The sequence below is a fragment of the Carcharhinus amblyrhynchos genome, chromosome 24 (genome assembly GCF_965287045.1).
Source record: "Carcharhinus amblyrhynchos chromosome 24, sCarAmb.v2.hapA, whole genome shotgun sequence".
NCBI lineage: Eukaryota > Metazoa > Chordata > Chondrichthyes > Carcharhiniformes > Carcharhinidae > Carcharhinus > Carcharhinus amblyrhynchos.
In genome coordinates, this window is record NC_137347.1 from 7164600 (window position 1) to 7179343 (window position 14744).

The 14744-nt window shown below is 40.9% G+C and overlaps 1 protein-coding gene across 5 annotated transcripts in view; it reads right to left on the reverse strand.

The window, feature by feature from the left end:
* The window catches only part of stk40 (serine/threonine kinase 40), a 71680-nt gene that overhangs the window by 40417 nt on the left and 16519 nt on the right, over window positions 1-14744 (reverse strand). For 3 of the 5 annotated variants that reach the window (XM_080211180.1, XM_080211178.1, XM_080211182.1), the window contains exons 2-6: window positions 7855-7981; window positions 6252-6337; window positions 2920-3060; window positions 1830-2051; window positions 719-771 (exon numbers count right to left, since the gene is read on the reverse strand). In XM_080211180.1, the coding sequence (XP_080067306.1) occupies window positions 719-771; window positions 1830-2051; window positions 2920-3060; window positions 6252-6337; window positions 7855-7966 (614 nt within the window). In that variant the 5' untranslated portion in view covers window positions 7967-7981. Of the gene's footprint in view, window positions 1-718; window positions 772-1829; window positions 2052-2919; window positions 3061-6251; window positions 6338-7854; window positions 7982-9574; window positions 9659-10880; window positions 10921-14744 lie in introns of those variants that run through there. The other 2 variants (XM_080211179.1, XM_080211181.1) reach the window with 2 other exon arrangements.

Sequence of the window (14744 nt, forward strand, 5' to 3'; positions counted from 1 at the left end):
ACTGACCAGTATTTGAAGCTATTATTGTAGATTTCCAGGATTGCCTTCGCAACCCATGAATTTCTTCAGTTACGTACATCAACACATAGAATGGTCGCATGAATTGGTGTTTCCAAGTTCAATATTTACAGCACAAATATCAAGACTCATTATGTTGCCAAGTGGTGACTTACTAATGCTGCCTGGCTGACTCAAGCCAAACTGGTCGCAACTGGCTGCTTTGCAGAAACAGCTCTAATGAGTAAAGAGCAACGAGGTTAGGTTAATGAATTGCGTTTGACACTGGGATTTCATTTTTGCATCTGGGTTCACACCCAGCTCAGCCTCATGTGATAAAAGTCTCCTTCTGTCTACTGCTCGTTACCTCTGGAGGATGGACTTTTCAGTTGCCTCAGTCCAAACACTGGGGCCACAACACAAAAATATCTTTATCTGGCAACTGGCAATCACAGAAAGGCCACAGGTGGCTGGTGTGAGAAAAGAAAAAAAAATAATGGTGCAAGAGACAGGCACTCTTCAGAGCTTTGAGTCAAGGAATACAAGTACAGTCTGGGGAGTTTAGACTCACTGAGCTACATCAGATCTGGGAGTGCTTGATACTTACAATGAGCGGCCACACCAAGTGTTCCACTCCCCCTGCACTCATATCCCTCAACCTGATGAGCCAAGTATTAACAAAACAGATTCAGTAACTAACAGTTAATCAGTTTCAAGTTACCTTTTATTTAGCACCATGTTCCCCAGCTTCAGGTCTCTGTGCACAATGTTCTTCTGCAGAGGGGGGAAAAAAATAGATTTTCTAATTAAGCAGTTTTCCCAAGGCAGACAGTGAAGTTGAAATTAAAAACTAATTTACGAAAGTTCATCGTGTGCCAAAGGTGATCTCAAACTAGACAGCATCAAAAATACTTTCAAAAACCAGGTTTCACTAGTTGCATCGCGAATTACAGCTAAGAACAAGACGAGATAATTTTTGATCTTATAATGTCAGGCTGGTCCAACAGACTCTATACAACATAGATGATTTCTAAACTCGGCATCTGCAGAAACATATTTATCATGTTACTACACATAACCAAAGGAATTCCTACCCTCATGACCTCCATAAAGAAGTAACAGGTAGATCAGCAGATAAGTTCACATTACACATTTGCACTGTTTAAGTTACTTGTGGATAAGTTTACATCAATGCTGATCCTCTTGCATTGGTGAAAAAGGGAAAAACAAATTGACAATTAAGGAAAGTGTAGACAGATTAAACACAATATGCCTTCAGAACTGTAGCTGCTCTTAGTTACAGTATTTGCTCCCCCTTTGAATACCCATTGCACATATTGAAACATAATCAATGTCTCTTCAAAAGAAAATAGGTCAGTGAATGATCTACCAAGCCATACATTGAAGAGAAGTATATCAAGGAAGTTCAGAATGCAGTTGGAAACTAGGTCAGGTGAACTGGTCTAGTACAGGTATGATCTAATTGAAAACTGATAGATTTTTAGTAGTTATGGGTATTGAGAGATATGGATCAAGGTCAAAGCACTGATCAACAGTAATCTCTGAGCATTGAGACAGACTCCAGTGCTTCTGTTTTCAAATCACAGGTATTCTAGGTTCTGTGATTTTAATGGAATTATTCCTTTAAAGTCACAGGAGCTTGCAGTGCATCGTCCCAATGGACCTTATTTTCTTAGGTTGGCGCTAATGCACACTACAGGGGCAAGGAAGAAGTGGCTTTCATCTACATTTATTCAAGCCTAAATAGAATTTGTTGCATGCCCATCAGCCCAATCTTAAGTAAAAGATAATTAAATACAAAATCCTTTCACCTTATGCAAAGCTTCCACTACCCGTACCACATCATAGAATATTGCAATCGTTTCACGCTCACTGAGCCTCTTCTCTTTGATGACATAATGTTGTAGATTGATCAGATCTGCAGTTTTGTCACTAAAGTCGTGGGCACAGAGGCAGTCCAGAACTAAACAGATCCTTTTCTTCATCCGCCATACAAGCTTGCTGGATTCAAACTCCTCTACTACAGCCCTATCCTGCAGAAGAGAAGACACAGACTCAGAACATCTTTTGAGGCAACATGTACACTGCAGTTTATGAGTACAATCCATGTTTCACAACATCTTGATAACACTTGTGAATATAAAATAGCATTATATTTGACAACTTGTTACAAACACCACAATTTGCTCAAATTCTTCAGAGTGCATCGAATTTGCTAAACACATTAATATTAGTCTCTTGGCAATAAATCCTACTTTAAAATACCCATTCCCCTCCCACATTGATCTGAAACACACTGGTTTTCACAACTTATAAAGGAGCCATAAATCAGAATAAATTTCAGATCCCCAAGTTGCATAAATTGGACTCTCACTGTATTGTTCACAACTGGATTTAGAGTACCTTTGCTATCTGTGGTTAAATGAAGATATTAAAGTAGCACAAAGCTGCAAACATTTGATTTTTGAAGTAGGTTTTTGATGCAGCCTTGTTGCCAGCACTACCTTATACTGCCTCATGTTTATGCAAGTATTTCCAAGTGCCAAGCAGAAACCAAGGAGGAAGAAGAAAATTCAAATCAACTGCAGCTGCTCTGAGGCTCTCTCCGAATGGCAGGCAGGTAGTCAGCTGAACACCTGCGTGCCCCAAGGATTGTCCAAGTGGGAAGATTCCTTGATTAGGTCCATAAGGATGTGTGCCTTTCATTATTTCAGGGACCAACCCAGATTAAATGTTGTCCTCCTGATAGATTAAAATTACAGGTTTAACTTTAAATATTTGATACCCATGGTGAGCTTTGTAAAATAAATGCAAGTTTAATGAGAGAAATAACTTGCAGGAAATAAGGTAATAGACACTACGGGAAGAATGTTTTTGAGTAATGTGCTTTAACATAGTTACCTGAAAGAGACCATGGTGATGCACCACTCCATCTTGATTGGGAAGCAAGGACAGGAGTGAGTATTCTGTATGCAACAGCATCTTTCCTTGTCTTTCTTCCTGAGTTTCCATTCTCTCACCTCTATCTTCAAGTGTGAGAATCTAAAAATGTGGCAGGGGCAAGAGTCGGTATTGAAATAATTATTCACAGCAGTACTTCTTTTCACTTTAATGTCTGTTTTCCAATCAGATGCAATTAAGACACTGAAGTACTAACATAAAAAGCAGATAAGTTCCTCACTGATTCTTAGTGAAAAACTTCAACAAATGTTTTCCAAGCTATCAATCACAAATTCACCACGCAATATATTTCATTGTGTGTATGCCAGCTCTGCATTGAAACTACTTGTTCTGACCCCATTGTTCCTCTCTTCTACCCAGGCCCTTTAAATATTTTCACTCTCAAATAACTAATTACCCCTTTACATAGAAAAGAAATAGTCTGATCTCAGTTTTCATACTTCCAATCCCAAATTTCTGCCTGGTTAGAGAGTCAGCATCCAACAGAAATAATCTTAGTCATTCTCTTAAAACATTTGATTTTTTTCTAGTGACTAGTCCTAGCTTTTCCACAATGGAGAAGTGCACCTTTTCAATAGTTCTGCATTGCATGCAGATTTATCACATTTTTATATCTTTTAAATAAAATCCAGAATCTCATGCAGTTTTTCTGCCCACCTACAATCATGCATTTAAATGTTCTATACATTTATCCTTTCAGACCTGTCACCACATTTGGCTATTTTAGTTAGATTCTCTTAAATCTTATAGTTAAATAAAACAGAGCAGGCTATCCTTTCATGGGATTTAGGCATCAATGGCACGGTCAGTGTTTGTTGCCCTTCCCTAATTGCCCTCGATCATGGGGCTTACTCAGCGATTTCAGAAGGGAGGGAGTATTGCTGTGGGTTTGAGGTCACATGTAGGCCAGACTGGGTAAGGGCGGCAGATTTCCTTCTCTGTGGAACATGATTGAATCAGATGGATTTTTACGACCATCATAAAATAGACTAACTTCTAATTCCAGATTTTTTTATGGATTGGATTTAAATCCCAACAGATGCCATGGTGGGATTTGAAACCGTGTCCTCAAAGCAATAGCTCTAGATTACTAGTCCAGTGATGTTCTCACTAGGCCACCGTCTCCTCCTCAGTAATGGAAAGGAGAGAAATTAAAAACAGCACAGCCCAATTCTTACCACCGTTCAGAAGAGCGATTGTTGGAACCCAAATCATTCTATGTTTTATAATGTCAATATCACATTTACAGTTCCCCAAGGAACTCTGCATTTGTTTATTCTGAAGCAAGTAGCACTCTGGTCACCTCCACAGCCACTCAGACCATGAGGACCTGGACCATGGCAGCAAAGAAGAACCAAAGCTGAACTCAATCAACTCTTCCGGAGCATATTTTTCATGATTTGGGGCAAGGACGAAGAAACGAAACAACAGCCATGCAATAACTGCATATAATAATATTATTCACAAATGAACGAGACAGATTTGGAAGTCGTGTCTGACAAATTTACTGGAGTTCTATGAGGATGTGTCTAGGGCAGTGGATAGAGGAGAGCCGGTGGATGTGGTCTTTCTGGATTTTCAGAAGGCGTTTGACAAGGTACCTCACAAGAGGTTATTGCAGAAGGTCAGGGGACATGGAGTTGGGGGTAGGGTGTTAGCGTGGATAGAGGATTGGTTGTCAAATAGGAGGTAGAGAGTGGGGGTCAATGGGTGCTATTCGGATTGGCGGTTGGTGACTAGTGGGGTGCCCCAGGGGTCGGTGCTGGGGCCTCAGCTATTTACCATTTATATAGATGATCTGGAGGAGGGAACCGAGTGTAGGGTGTCGAAATTTGCTGATGACACCAAGATTGGGGGAAAGGCAAATTGTGCGGAGGGTGTGGAGAGTCTGCAGAAGGATCTAGATAGGCTGGGCGAATGGGCCAGGAAATGGCAAATGGAATTTAATGTTGGCAAGTGTGAGGTGGTCCACTTTGGTAGGAAGAATGGTAGGAAGGACTATTACTTACGGGGCGAAAAACTGCAGCAGGCGACGGTGCAGAGGGACCTCGGGGTCCTTGTGCATGAGTCGCAAAAACCCAGCTTGCAGGTGCAGCAGGTGGTCAGGAAGGCGAATGGGATGCTGGCCTTCATAGCGAGGGGGACTGAATATAAAAGTAGGGAGGTCTTGCTGCAGCTGTATAGGGCATTGGTGAGGCCGCAGCTGGAGTACTGTGTGCAGTTTTGGGCGCCGCACCTGCGCAAGGATATTTTGGCCCTGGAGGGAGTGCAGAGGAGGTTTACTAGGCTGATACCGGAGTTGAGGGGATTGAGCTATGAGGAGAGGCTGAATAAACTGGGCTTGTACTCGTTAGAGTTTAGAAGAATGAGGGGAGATCTCATTGAGACGTATAAGATGATGAATGGGATGGATAGGATAGAGGTGGAGAGACTCTTCCCGCTCAAAAAAGACAGTAGGACTAGGGGGCACAGCCTCAAGATAAAGGGGAGGCGGTTTAGAACGGAGTTGAGGAGGAACTTCTTCACTCAAAGGGTGGTGAATCTCTGGAATTCTCTGCCCGTTGAAGTGGTGGAGGCTGCCTCGCTAAATATTTTTAAGAAGCGGGTTGATGGGTTCTTGATAAGAGAGGGGATTAAGGGTTATGGGGAGAGGGCGGGAAAGTGGAACTGAGCCACAACAGATCAGCCATGATCTTATTGAATGGCGGGGCAGGCTCGAAGGGCTAGATGGCCTACTCCTGCTCCTATTTCTTATGTTCTTATGTTCTTATTTGCTGGTACATAGGGATAAATAAATACCATGTGGTTCAAGGATGGTATCCAATCACCACCTCTTCTAGGTAGGGATTCTAAAAGCATGTCAACAAAAGGAGATCAAAATGGCCTCGAACCCAGCTCTCACTAGGCTCATTTAACACGCTACATTTACCTGTTAAAAAAGACTTAATCTGCACTTGAAATTGCCCCCAGAAATACCAACATCAGCAACAAACCTCTGACTAGTATTTCATCTTGAAAATTGTCTCCTTGGATACATTTGCAAGGGTAGCACCTTTGATTGAGCTGCTGGGTGTTTTTCCAGAGTTCAGGTGGACGTAGGCTGAAAATTTTCATATGCCTACAATTATGATACATTGATATCTTAGTAACAATGGTGCTTTGGATTATTTTTATTACGTGGTGGCAATGTTTATAATTGGACGCATACAAGCACACTTGTTCTTCCACGCAACAGACATTTTAAGACCTGTTAGGAGGCTTTCTTCACTCACTTTTAATTGATAGAAGTCATCCGTTCCATCTTTTCTTGCCAGACACTGAACAATGCTCTGTACAGGCGAATTTCCCAAACGAGGACCTAACCAAGAGAAATAAAACCGCTTTAAAAAGAAAACGCACACCCCAGAGATTCCTTTCAATATAGTGGAAGGCCTATGACTAACTCACAATTACATAAAAGACTTCCCCAATGCGTAGGACGTCTTACTCATTTTAAAAATCAAGGTTATTTGGTGTAATAAGTGCCGCTGGGAACAGCTCAGAGAATGACTAATCGTCTTTGAGTCACTAAAAAGCCATAAAAACATGCAGCTGACAAGTCCTGCTGGAGGATAAAGCCTACTTTCCAATCCCTTTTAAGACACAGCAAAGCTAGTAGACTTAATTTCAAATATTCCTTGAAATATAAAACAAACTAATAAGCGCTCAAGTAATTATTGAATCAGAGTAAATTCTCTTTTCTTCTCCGTTGTTGGAGGCACAGAGAGATTCACACGCGCTGGCCCTGCACCTGAATTTTCTATGAGCCTCAGTGTTGGCAAGCCGCTCAACAGTGCATGATATCCAACCTTAATCCTGTCAGCAATCAGTACTTTCAGCAGAATTTATTGGATAACCAATGGAAGCAGAAACCCTAGATCATTTTATCTCCCCTTCTTAACCCATGGACTCTGAAATTAGTTCTAACATTTCTACTACAACCCAAGTAGAGGTCTGTTAATCTACACAGAATCCACCCAGACACAGGATCAAACTGGTATGGCTCAGCTACTCCCTGCCTTAACAAGTCAAGCTTCGGGAAATCACACTCCCTCTTTTTTGCAAAATATAATTTGAATTCCTAAAATCATAATAGATGATTCCCATCTAGAACACATCCTCAAAATGATCTGCATTCATTTACCCAAAGTACCAAATCCTTCACTTTGGGAAGAAAGACCAGTCAAAGCAATTCTCCATTCCTCACATCAATTAAAAATTACCTCCGCTGTCCTGCAAGCACCTCAGCTGAATGTCCACTTCTCAGGATTCTGGACATCGAGTGTTGGCAAGGTATTAGAACACAGCTGAGTGCATTGTCAGGAGTTTTTAAACAGAGTTGCTCTAATGTTCAGGAGCAGCTCTGGTCAGTTTTTTCCTTCAGTCTGTACACTGAGATCATAGAGCTAATTAGCTCCACTGATGGTCAGTTGGTCATCGAACTTGGTGTGCCAGCCACAGCAACCAAAGGTCCCAGGCTTGATTTCTTTGCATAACTGATCTCACACAAATACTTTTAATAGCCTCAGTGTCAATGGAAGGAAGTGAAGGGAGAGGAGTAGCCCAAGGGCCTACTCCTGATCACATTCAAGCCACATGAAGTTGTCCACGCCAAAGGAAGACATGATTGGGCTGGGCTGGAATATGCCACATATCTGGATTAATCTGTTAACACTCGCCGTTCTGGTTTGTTCATGCAAAACAGCAAATAGCAAGGCATAAAGACTGCCTCTGAAACTGAATCCAATACAAGTTCAGAGCAGAGAAGTGCCAAAAAGAACATAAATTTATGGCTACAATTTGTAATCTCTGAGATCTGCAACTGAACAAACTCACCCAAGATAAATGGCCCAGCCCTTTTGCTGTTGCTTCCGGAGATCCCTGTACAGAGTGTCTTGGATCGTGCTGAGGATTCACCGGCTCCTCTGTCTGTTGCTCTCCTCTTCATCCTGCAGTCTCCACTCTAAAGAAAACAAACAGCTTAAAGCATCTGCTTCGCCTGACCAGTGTTATTTTAAAAAGATCCCAACTAATCAGTTCATCAAGCTAGGAGTTAAATACCTACGTGATGCACACAAATTAATCCCCACTACAAGGGTCTCAATTAACTTGGCAGCTCGGAGAAGCAGAGGGACTGGTGCTGCGGAGAAGCTGTGGTGGTTGGTATGATGCAACCAGCAATTCTCAGTCATGAAAAAAGAAGAGTGAGTAATCATCACAGAATCTCCTCAGTGGGCAGGGCTTTATTGTGGAATTTATGAAAAAGCCTGCACCATGAATTACAAACTAAATAGCTAGGAAGCCTGATTTTCAGCAAAATATTCTGCTTTATTCTTCAAAGAAGCTATTACGCAGCTTCCCAGTAAAACTGTTCAGCCCCATGTTTCTCCTTGATCCTCTAGATTCTTGTGGTCTTCGATTCATTTCTGAATTTCACAATTCTTCCCTACACTGTTTGCTTGCAACAAGGAGGTATGTTGTTGCCTTTCTCTTGGCTTTTCCGAGCTGAAGTGAATTTTACTCCACGCAAAAATAAAACATTTGCAACCATCTTTCCCATCCACTCTGGACTCAAAACATAAAGACGCATGTTGACAGCAGCAAAATGATTTCTGATCAGATCAAACTGATCAGATGAACAAATACCTGTGGCTAACTTTCTACTCAGTTACTTGAAAGTTAGCTATCAATTATTGTTGTTCAAGTTAAATAGAAACTGCCAAATGGGCATCACCCAATCTCTAACTACAACAGATTTAGCCGTTTTAAAGTTTCAGATAGTTAGGTTTTCACTGATTTTAAAAGCTACAATACACCACAATTTGCATGAAAAACAGGATATGACTGATTGAGAGAAACCGACTTTCAACAACAGTCTGAATCTTTCTCTCAGCTGACTCAGTCTCTGGATCATGCTGGTAACCCCACTTCTGCAAGATTACTGCTGGAAAGGTAGCAGGGATCTTTCAACAATTAAATGCAACTTCAGTCTGCCTACTTTCTAATTGAAGTAACACTTAAAATTACAAGAAAATGGTAGTTTAAAAAATCCTTTCTCTGCAACAAAACAAATATTATGCCACACTTTGCTTCGTCCCAGTGTTCAGAAATATATTTTCTGATTCTATGTTAAGTTTGCACTGCCACTGGGAGAAAGAGAGAGAGAGAGAGGGGAGGTAGAAAGGAAGAGAAATTTGTGGTGGTGCAATTTTTCAATCAGTTCATAGAATCCCCCGTGCAGGAGGCCATTCGGCTCAATGGATCTGCACTGACTCCCCAACATAGCATCTCACCCAGGCCCTGTCCCTGTAACCCCATGTAATTCCCCTAATTTACGTACCTTGAGGCACTTGAGGGATAATTTAGCATGGCCAATCCATCAAGCCCGCACATTTTGAGGACTGTGGGAGGAAACCAGAGCATCTGGAGGAAACCCACAAAATTCCACACAGTCACCCAAGGCCAGAATCGAACCCAGTTCCTGCTGCTGAGAAGCAGCAGTGCTAACCACTGCGCCACACTCCACAGCAACACCCCCCACCCCCGCAACACACACCTCCAGTTCCTTTCAGGTGGATGAGCATTCTTCACATTTTTGGAACATATTGATGCTACTTTGTTCTTGGATTTTGGGGTGTTTGATATGTTGCTCATGTAAGATTGGTTTCTAAGGATGAACAGGAATCATGCACTTCTTAGAATATCAATACACCTTTGCACATGTTAAAACTTTATATTGTAAAATTTCATGAACATCAGTAAATTTTATACTTGCAATCCTTACACCAATGTAAACTGTGTATGAAACAACAGTAGGTGCAAAGCCATCAGAGCTATATCTTTTCAGCAACAGAGTCCTGGCTGAGCCTTTAGTCCTGTATCTGCACTGCAACACACAGCTCAACAAAAAGCTATATCAATAAATATTGAGTAGAATAGCTAGATTTTTAGTTTCATTATTAGGCAATGCTTTTTCACTGCAAGCCAACTCTGGCATTGCTATGGTTGTCTTGTGTGTGTGTTCAAGGTTTTAACTTAAGTTCACACATATTACAGTACAAATTTCACTTCAACTTCTTCATTCAGGTTCATTGGGTAGCCAGATAAGTTAAGGCAGTTTATGCATCAGCTAGCCATTTATTTCTCAAGAGCAACAGTGACTAAACTCGTTTAAATTTTTCAAGAAATCAACGCAAGATTCTCAAAAATGAGTTACTTGAACCCACATAATTACACGATCTAATTTCAAAATAAATGATGTGGCAATATGCCCAATCAGCAAAATGTTTCACAGGAGGCAAAGGGCTGTCACACTCTGCTGCAGACAGCTGTATAGTTCTGGTATTAGGCCACAGGGCTGAAATTTTAATTCTGTTTCTCTCTCCACAGATATCGCTTGACCTGCTGAGTATTTCCAGCACTTTCTCATTTTTATCATGCATGAGGAACAGGGGCAGAGCCATGATGGGAAAACAATGGAGCTAAGTGAACAAAAAGGCTGGGAGACAGGTGGAGGATCAAAGGGAAGGGGTTCAAGATAATAGGGCAAGGCAGCAAAAGAGAGGTCTACAGTGTGTCAGAGCGCGAAGAGAATGAGGGATTCTAAATTCACTGCACTAGCAATAGGAGAATGGGAATGATGGCCAAGCAAGATTATAGCACAACCAGGAAATATGCATTTGATTATTCATCACTTTGAAGTTCTGGATGAACAGAAAAATCAGAGGCTGGCGAGAACAATGCTGGGGAAGCAGGGAAGTAAAGTAGAATTCTCAAATACTCCATATTTTGAACTACAATTATAGTTTCAACCCAGTCACAAAGTGCAGTTACCTCCACCAGTAAACGTGTACCATACTCACACAAACAATGCAGCTTCACAGGCCAGCAGGGCACCAGCACCTGTTCTGTAAAAACTTCATATGATGAATCTAACCCTTTCAATTCACTGCATTTTTTGTTAATTGAGATTAAATCATCTTACTGCAGCAATTTCCTTTAAAGGACGAGGCACTATACATTGTCATGCTTTACAGGAGTTTTGAAGGAGATAAATTATCCCTCAGGCAAGTGGATCAATAACCAGAGATCACTGATTCAAGATCTCTGGCAACTGATCGAGGCAAGAGATGAGGAAACAAACTTTCAAACAGGGCTGTCAAGATGTGGAGCACGACCTGAAAAGATGATGGAATTAGATTCCCTGAGTAATTTTAAAAAGGGAATTGGACGAGTACTTGTGAGTGAGCAATTTAGAGAATTGCAGACAGAAAGCAAGGATGCGAGACTAAACACAACATCAAAAATTCAAATGGCCTCCTTCTGCACAGAAAAGTCGCTGTTCTATGGCATTGCACAGTGAACAATCTTATGCAGTATTCTACTAGAAATAGGAACGGTAAGGAATATTGGTCACTTATGTCATGGAAACTAAGTATTAGCCGACAAAGAGCAGGAATGGAATCTGAACTATCCAGATATCCAGCACATTTGCAACAGTCATTTATAAAATAACACATGCACGGAAACCAAAGCTCTACCCAGCTGTCCAGAAAACAGAACATGAGAAAAGTAAAAATAAAATTTTCAATGGGCACTGACAGTAAAAAAAAAGCGCTTAAATCAACTGGTTATGATAGCACTAATGAAAAGAAACAAGGTAAAAAGAATTTAAGACTAAAACTCTTGAATGGAGCGACAAAATGCCAGAAAGAAATGGCCAGAGGTTTGCTAACAGTAAGGGGGCAAAAGATCTGATTTTTTTAAAAAATCAGAAAGATATAGCACAGGAGGCCATTTAACCCATCATGTCTGAATTAGCCCTACTCCCCCGCTCTTTCCCCATAGCCCCAAAAAATTCTCCTTTAAATAGTAATTCAATTTCCTTTTGAAAGTTAGTACTGAATCTGTCTCCACCATGCTTTCAGATCGTACTTGTCAAATCACAATACGCTATGTAAGATCAAAACTTTCTGCATATCGTCTCTGCTGCTTTTGCCAATTACCTGAATTCTGTGCCTTCTGTTGCTAATCCTCCGACAATGGAAATGGTTCCTCCCTTCATGATTTTTAACAGTTCTATTAAAACTCCCTTTAATATCTACTTCCTGGAGAACAAAGCTAATTTCTCAAACTTTTCCTCACAACTGAAGCCTTTCAAACCCTGCTATCACCGTGATACTGTTGCTGTGGACCCTTCACAGGGGTCAGCTGACAAAATCAATTCTCCAGGCTGATGCTTAAGAATTTGGCATCAGGAAATTCTGGACAACTTTCCAATAGCTCAAAATTAGGGACAGTCCTCAGTCTACAGCACAGAACCCACAGGCTGCAAAGACAGAAGCAGCAACTGGATATGTCAAGCTGATGACTTATGATCTCATCAAATTACCATGCTTCCAAGCACACAATCTTCCACTAGTTACAGATGTGACTAAAAAATGTGAACATCCACTGGAGTTTAACTTGGATTGTACAGTTATACGTGAAGTCGATAGATGTAACATGGTCTGGGACAGCCCAAAAGGAAGAGAATTCTTCATTGATTCTTTCAGCCTGCACGATCTGCAAATACCAAAACAGAAGTGCTTACTGATGCTTGGGGCTAGGGTGGGAAGAGGAAACAGTTTACACATTTTGCCCTCAATGTTAATTTATCTTTCCAGATGCTGTTTAATTCTCTTCATGTTTTGCCTACATTTAGAACGTGTGCATGAAGTTTATCTTAATCCTACTGCTCTTTAGTTCCTTGGATATGCTGCAGTCCATGCTGTTAACAAAGGAGACGCAAAGGCAAAAATCCAATCGAAGTTCAAGTGTTAAACTCAAAGTTCCCCAGAATATCCTGCAACTCCTCAAGAAACAGAAAAATCTGTGCATAGTGAGTCGATGGCTTCTGCCTTTAAAAAAAAATTTTGCTCAGTTTGAAGATAAAAGCAGAATGGGGCAGGCTCAGTTCTCTCAAATTTACCGTCAAGATTAGGCTGGTACATGTCAAAATTTACTTCCCAGGGGCAAAACTGAGGGCTTCAATCGCCCCTACACATTTCCTTCAATCACCATAAATGGAACTATTTAATTCTTTTATAGGATTAAAATTCCTGCGGTTAATGCTCCAAACAACAACTTTCGATGAGTAATGCCGTGAAGTCACTCCTAGGCAACGGTGAAGAGTATTTTTTTAAAAAGTAGCCAGCATTTATTTCAGAGGCTGGATTACAGTCACATAAACAACTCTAGCTTCCAATAAAGCAAGACTACAATGCCCCAATGCTATCCACACAAATCTGTTACATAAAAAAATCAAATAACTTGATCTTTCAAACATGCTGGTGACAAGTAGATGAGAACACAAGTTTCCAGCACACCCAATCAAGCTTTTCAACACTCAATCTACAACAGTGCTTTTTGAAAAAAAATGCTTGTCAGCCATAATCAGTATTTATAACTATGGAAACATGCCACGTTGGGAATGAGGATCGAATATTAAAGCCAGTCTAATTCACAACAGTGTTATGGTCAGCTTTGCGAGTGTTAACTGTCCACGTGAGCATTCGTTCCCACGATTCCAGGAAGAAAACATCGAGTTATCCACCAAGAAGTAATAGCACAAATCTCAATTCTTCCCAATATCCCTCCCACTCCCAAATTATGAATGCACCATGCACAACTTCAGAATTCCCATTGCTGCCTTGATCAGTGCCAGTCACTGCAAACCAAACAGGGAAAGGGACCTGCAATCTTCAACAGCAATATGGTTCACTGCAATCAAGTGCTCACAGACAGGCAACACCCAAATGTAAATGCATCTTCTGGATAACTATGTACTCAAGTGTGCGTATACGCATACCTTCAAATTGCACCTCAACCCTTTAAATGACTTTAAAATGGGACAGTGAGACAATGGATGTCTTCCCACACAGTTCAGGCATTCCTTGATGTGAGTATCTGCACAATTCATCATTCCTATGAATTAGACTCAATAAGAACTAGTAATCCGAGGTGTCATCACAAAGGGAAAGAAAAGAAATATCCTGCAAGAAAACTCCCATTCATGCCAGATCTGGCCTGTGACTGCAGTGCCATCCTCGGTACTGTTAATACCTAAGTAACAAGCTACTTTGTTGCATAAACAAATAGTTACAGATACTCGAAAATGAGGCCCAGTCCCCTCCTTAGCACAGCAAGTGCAGCCATGTCAAAACTCACTACAGCAAGATTAAACTCAAAAATGAGTCGATGAGTACATTGTCTATTTGTTGTCTGGATCAACCCATTATCCTCACGGGAATGACTGCACAATCTTTCTTAACCACAGAATAATCCAAAGATTAGAAATAATTGGCAGTCAGGCTGTGATCAGTCACCATTTATTTCCGAAGAGATCATTCACACTTTCACAAGGAGCTGAACAGTTGGGAATTACTCCAGCCAAAATCAAGGCTCACAAAAGCCACATCTCAATCAAAACTGCACCTGAAACTCCAGTGCATGTCGCAACCTTTCAAGTCTATATTTCAATCAGCATGAGCCCAAAATAATCACTTGTTAAAGTTTAAGGGAAACATTCCACCAAACATAAGGTTTCAAACTGAAAAGAAATCTTTCCAGGCTCATGTTAGAAAGCACTGGGCTGCCATAAATTCAGTATACTGTCATACAATCTCAACTCATATTATGTTCCAATTTGAGAGATTTAGAGAACTTTTTACATAGGGCACAAACTT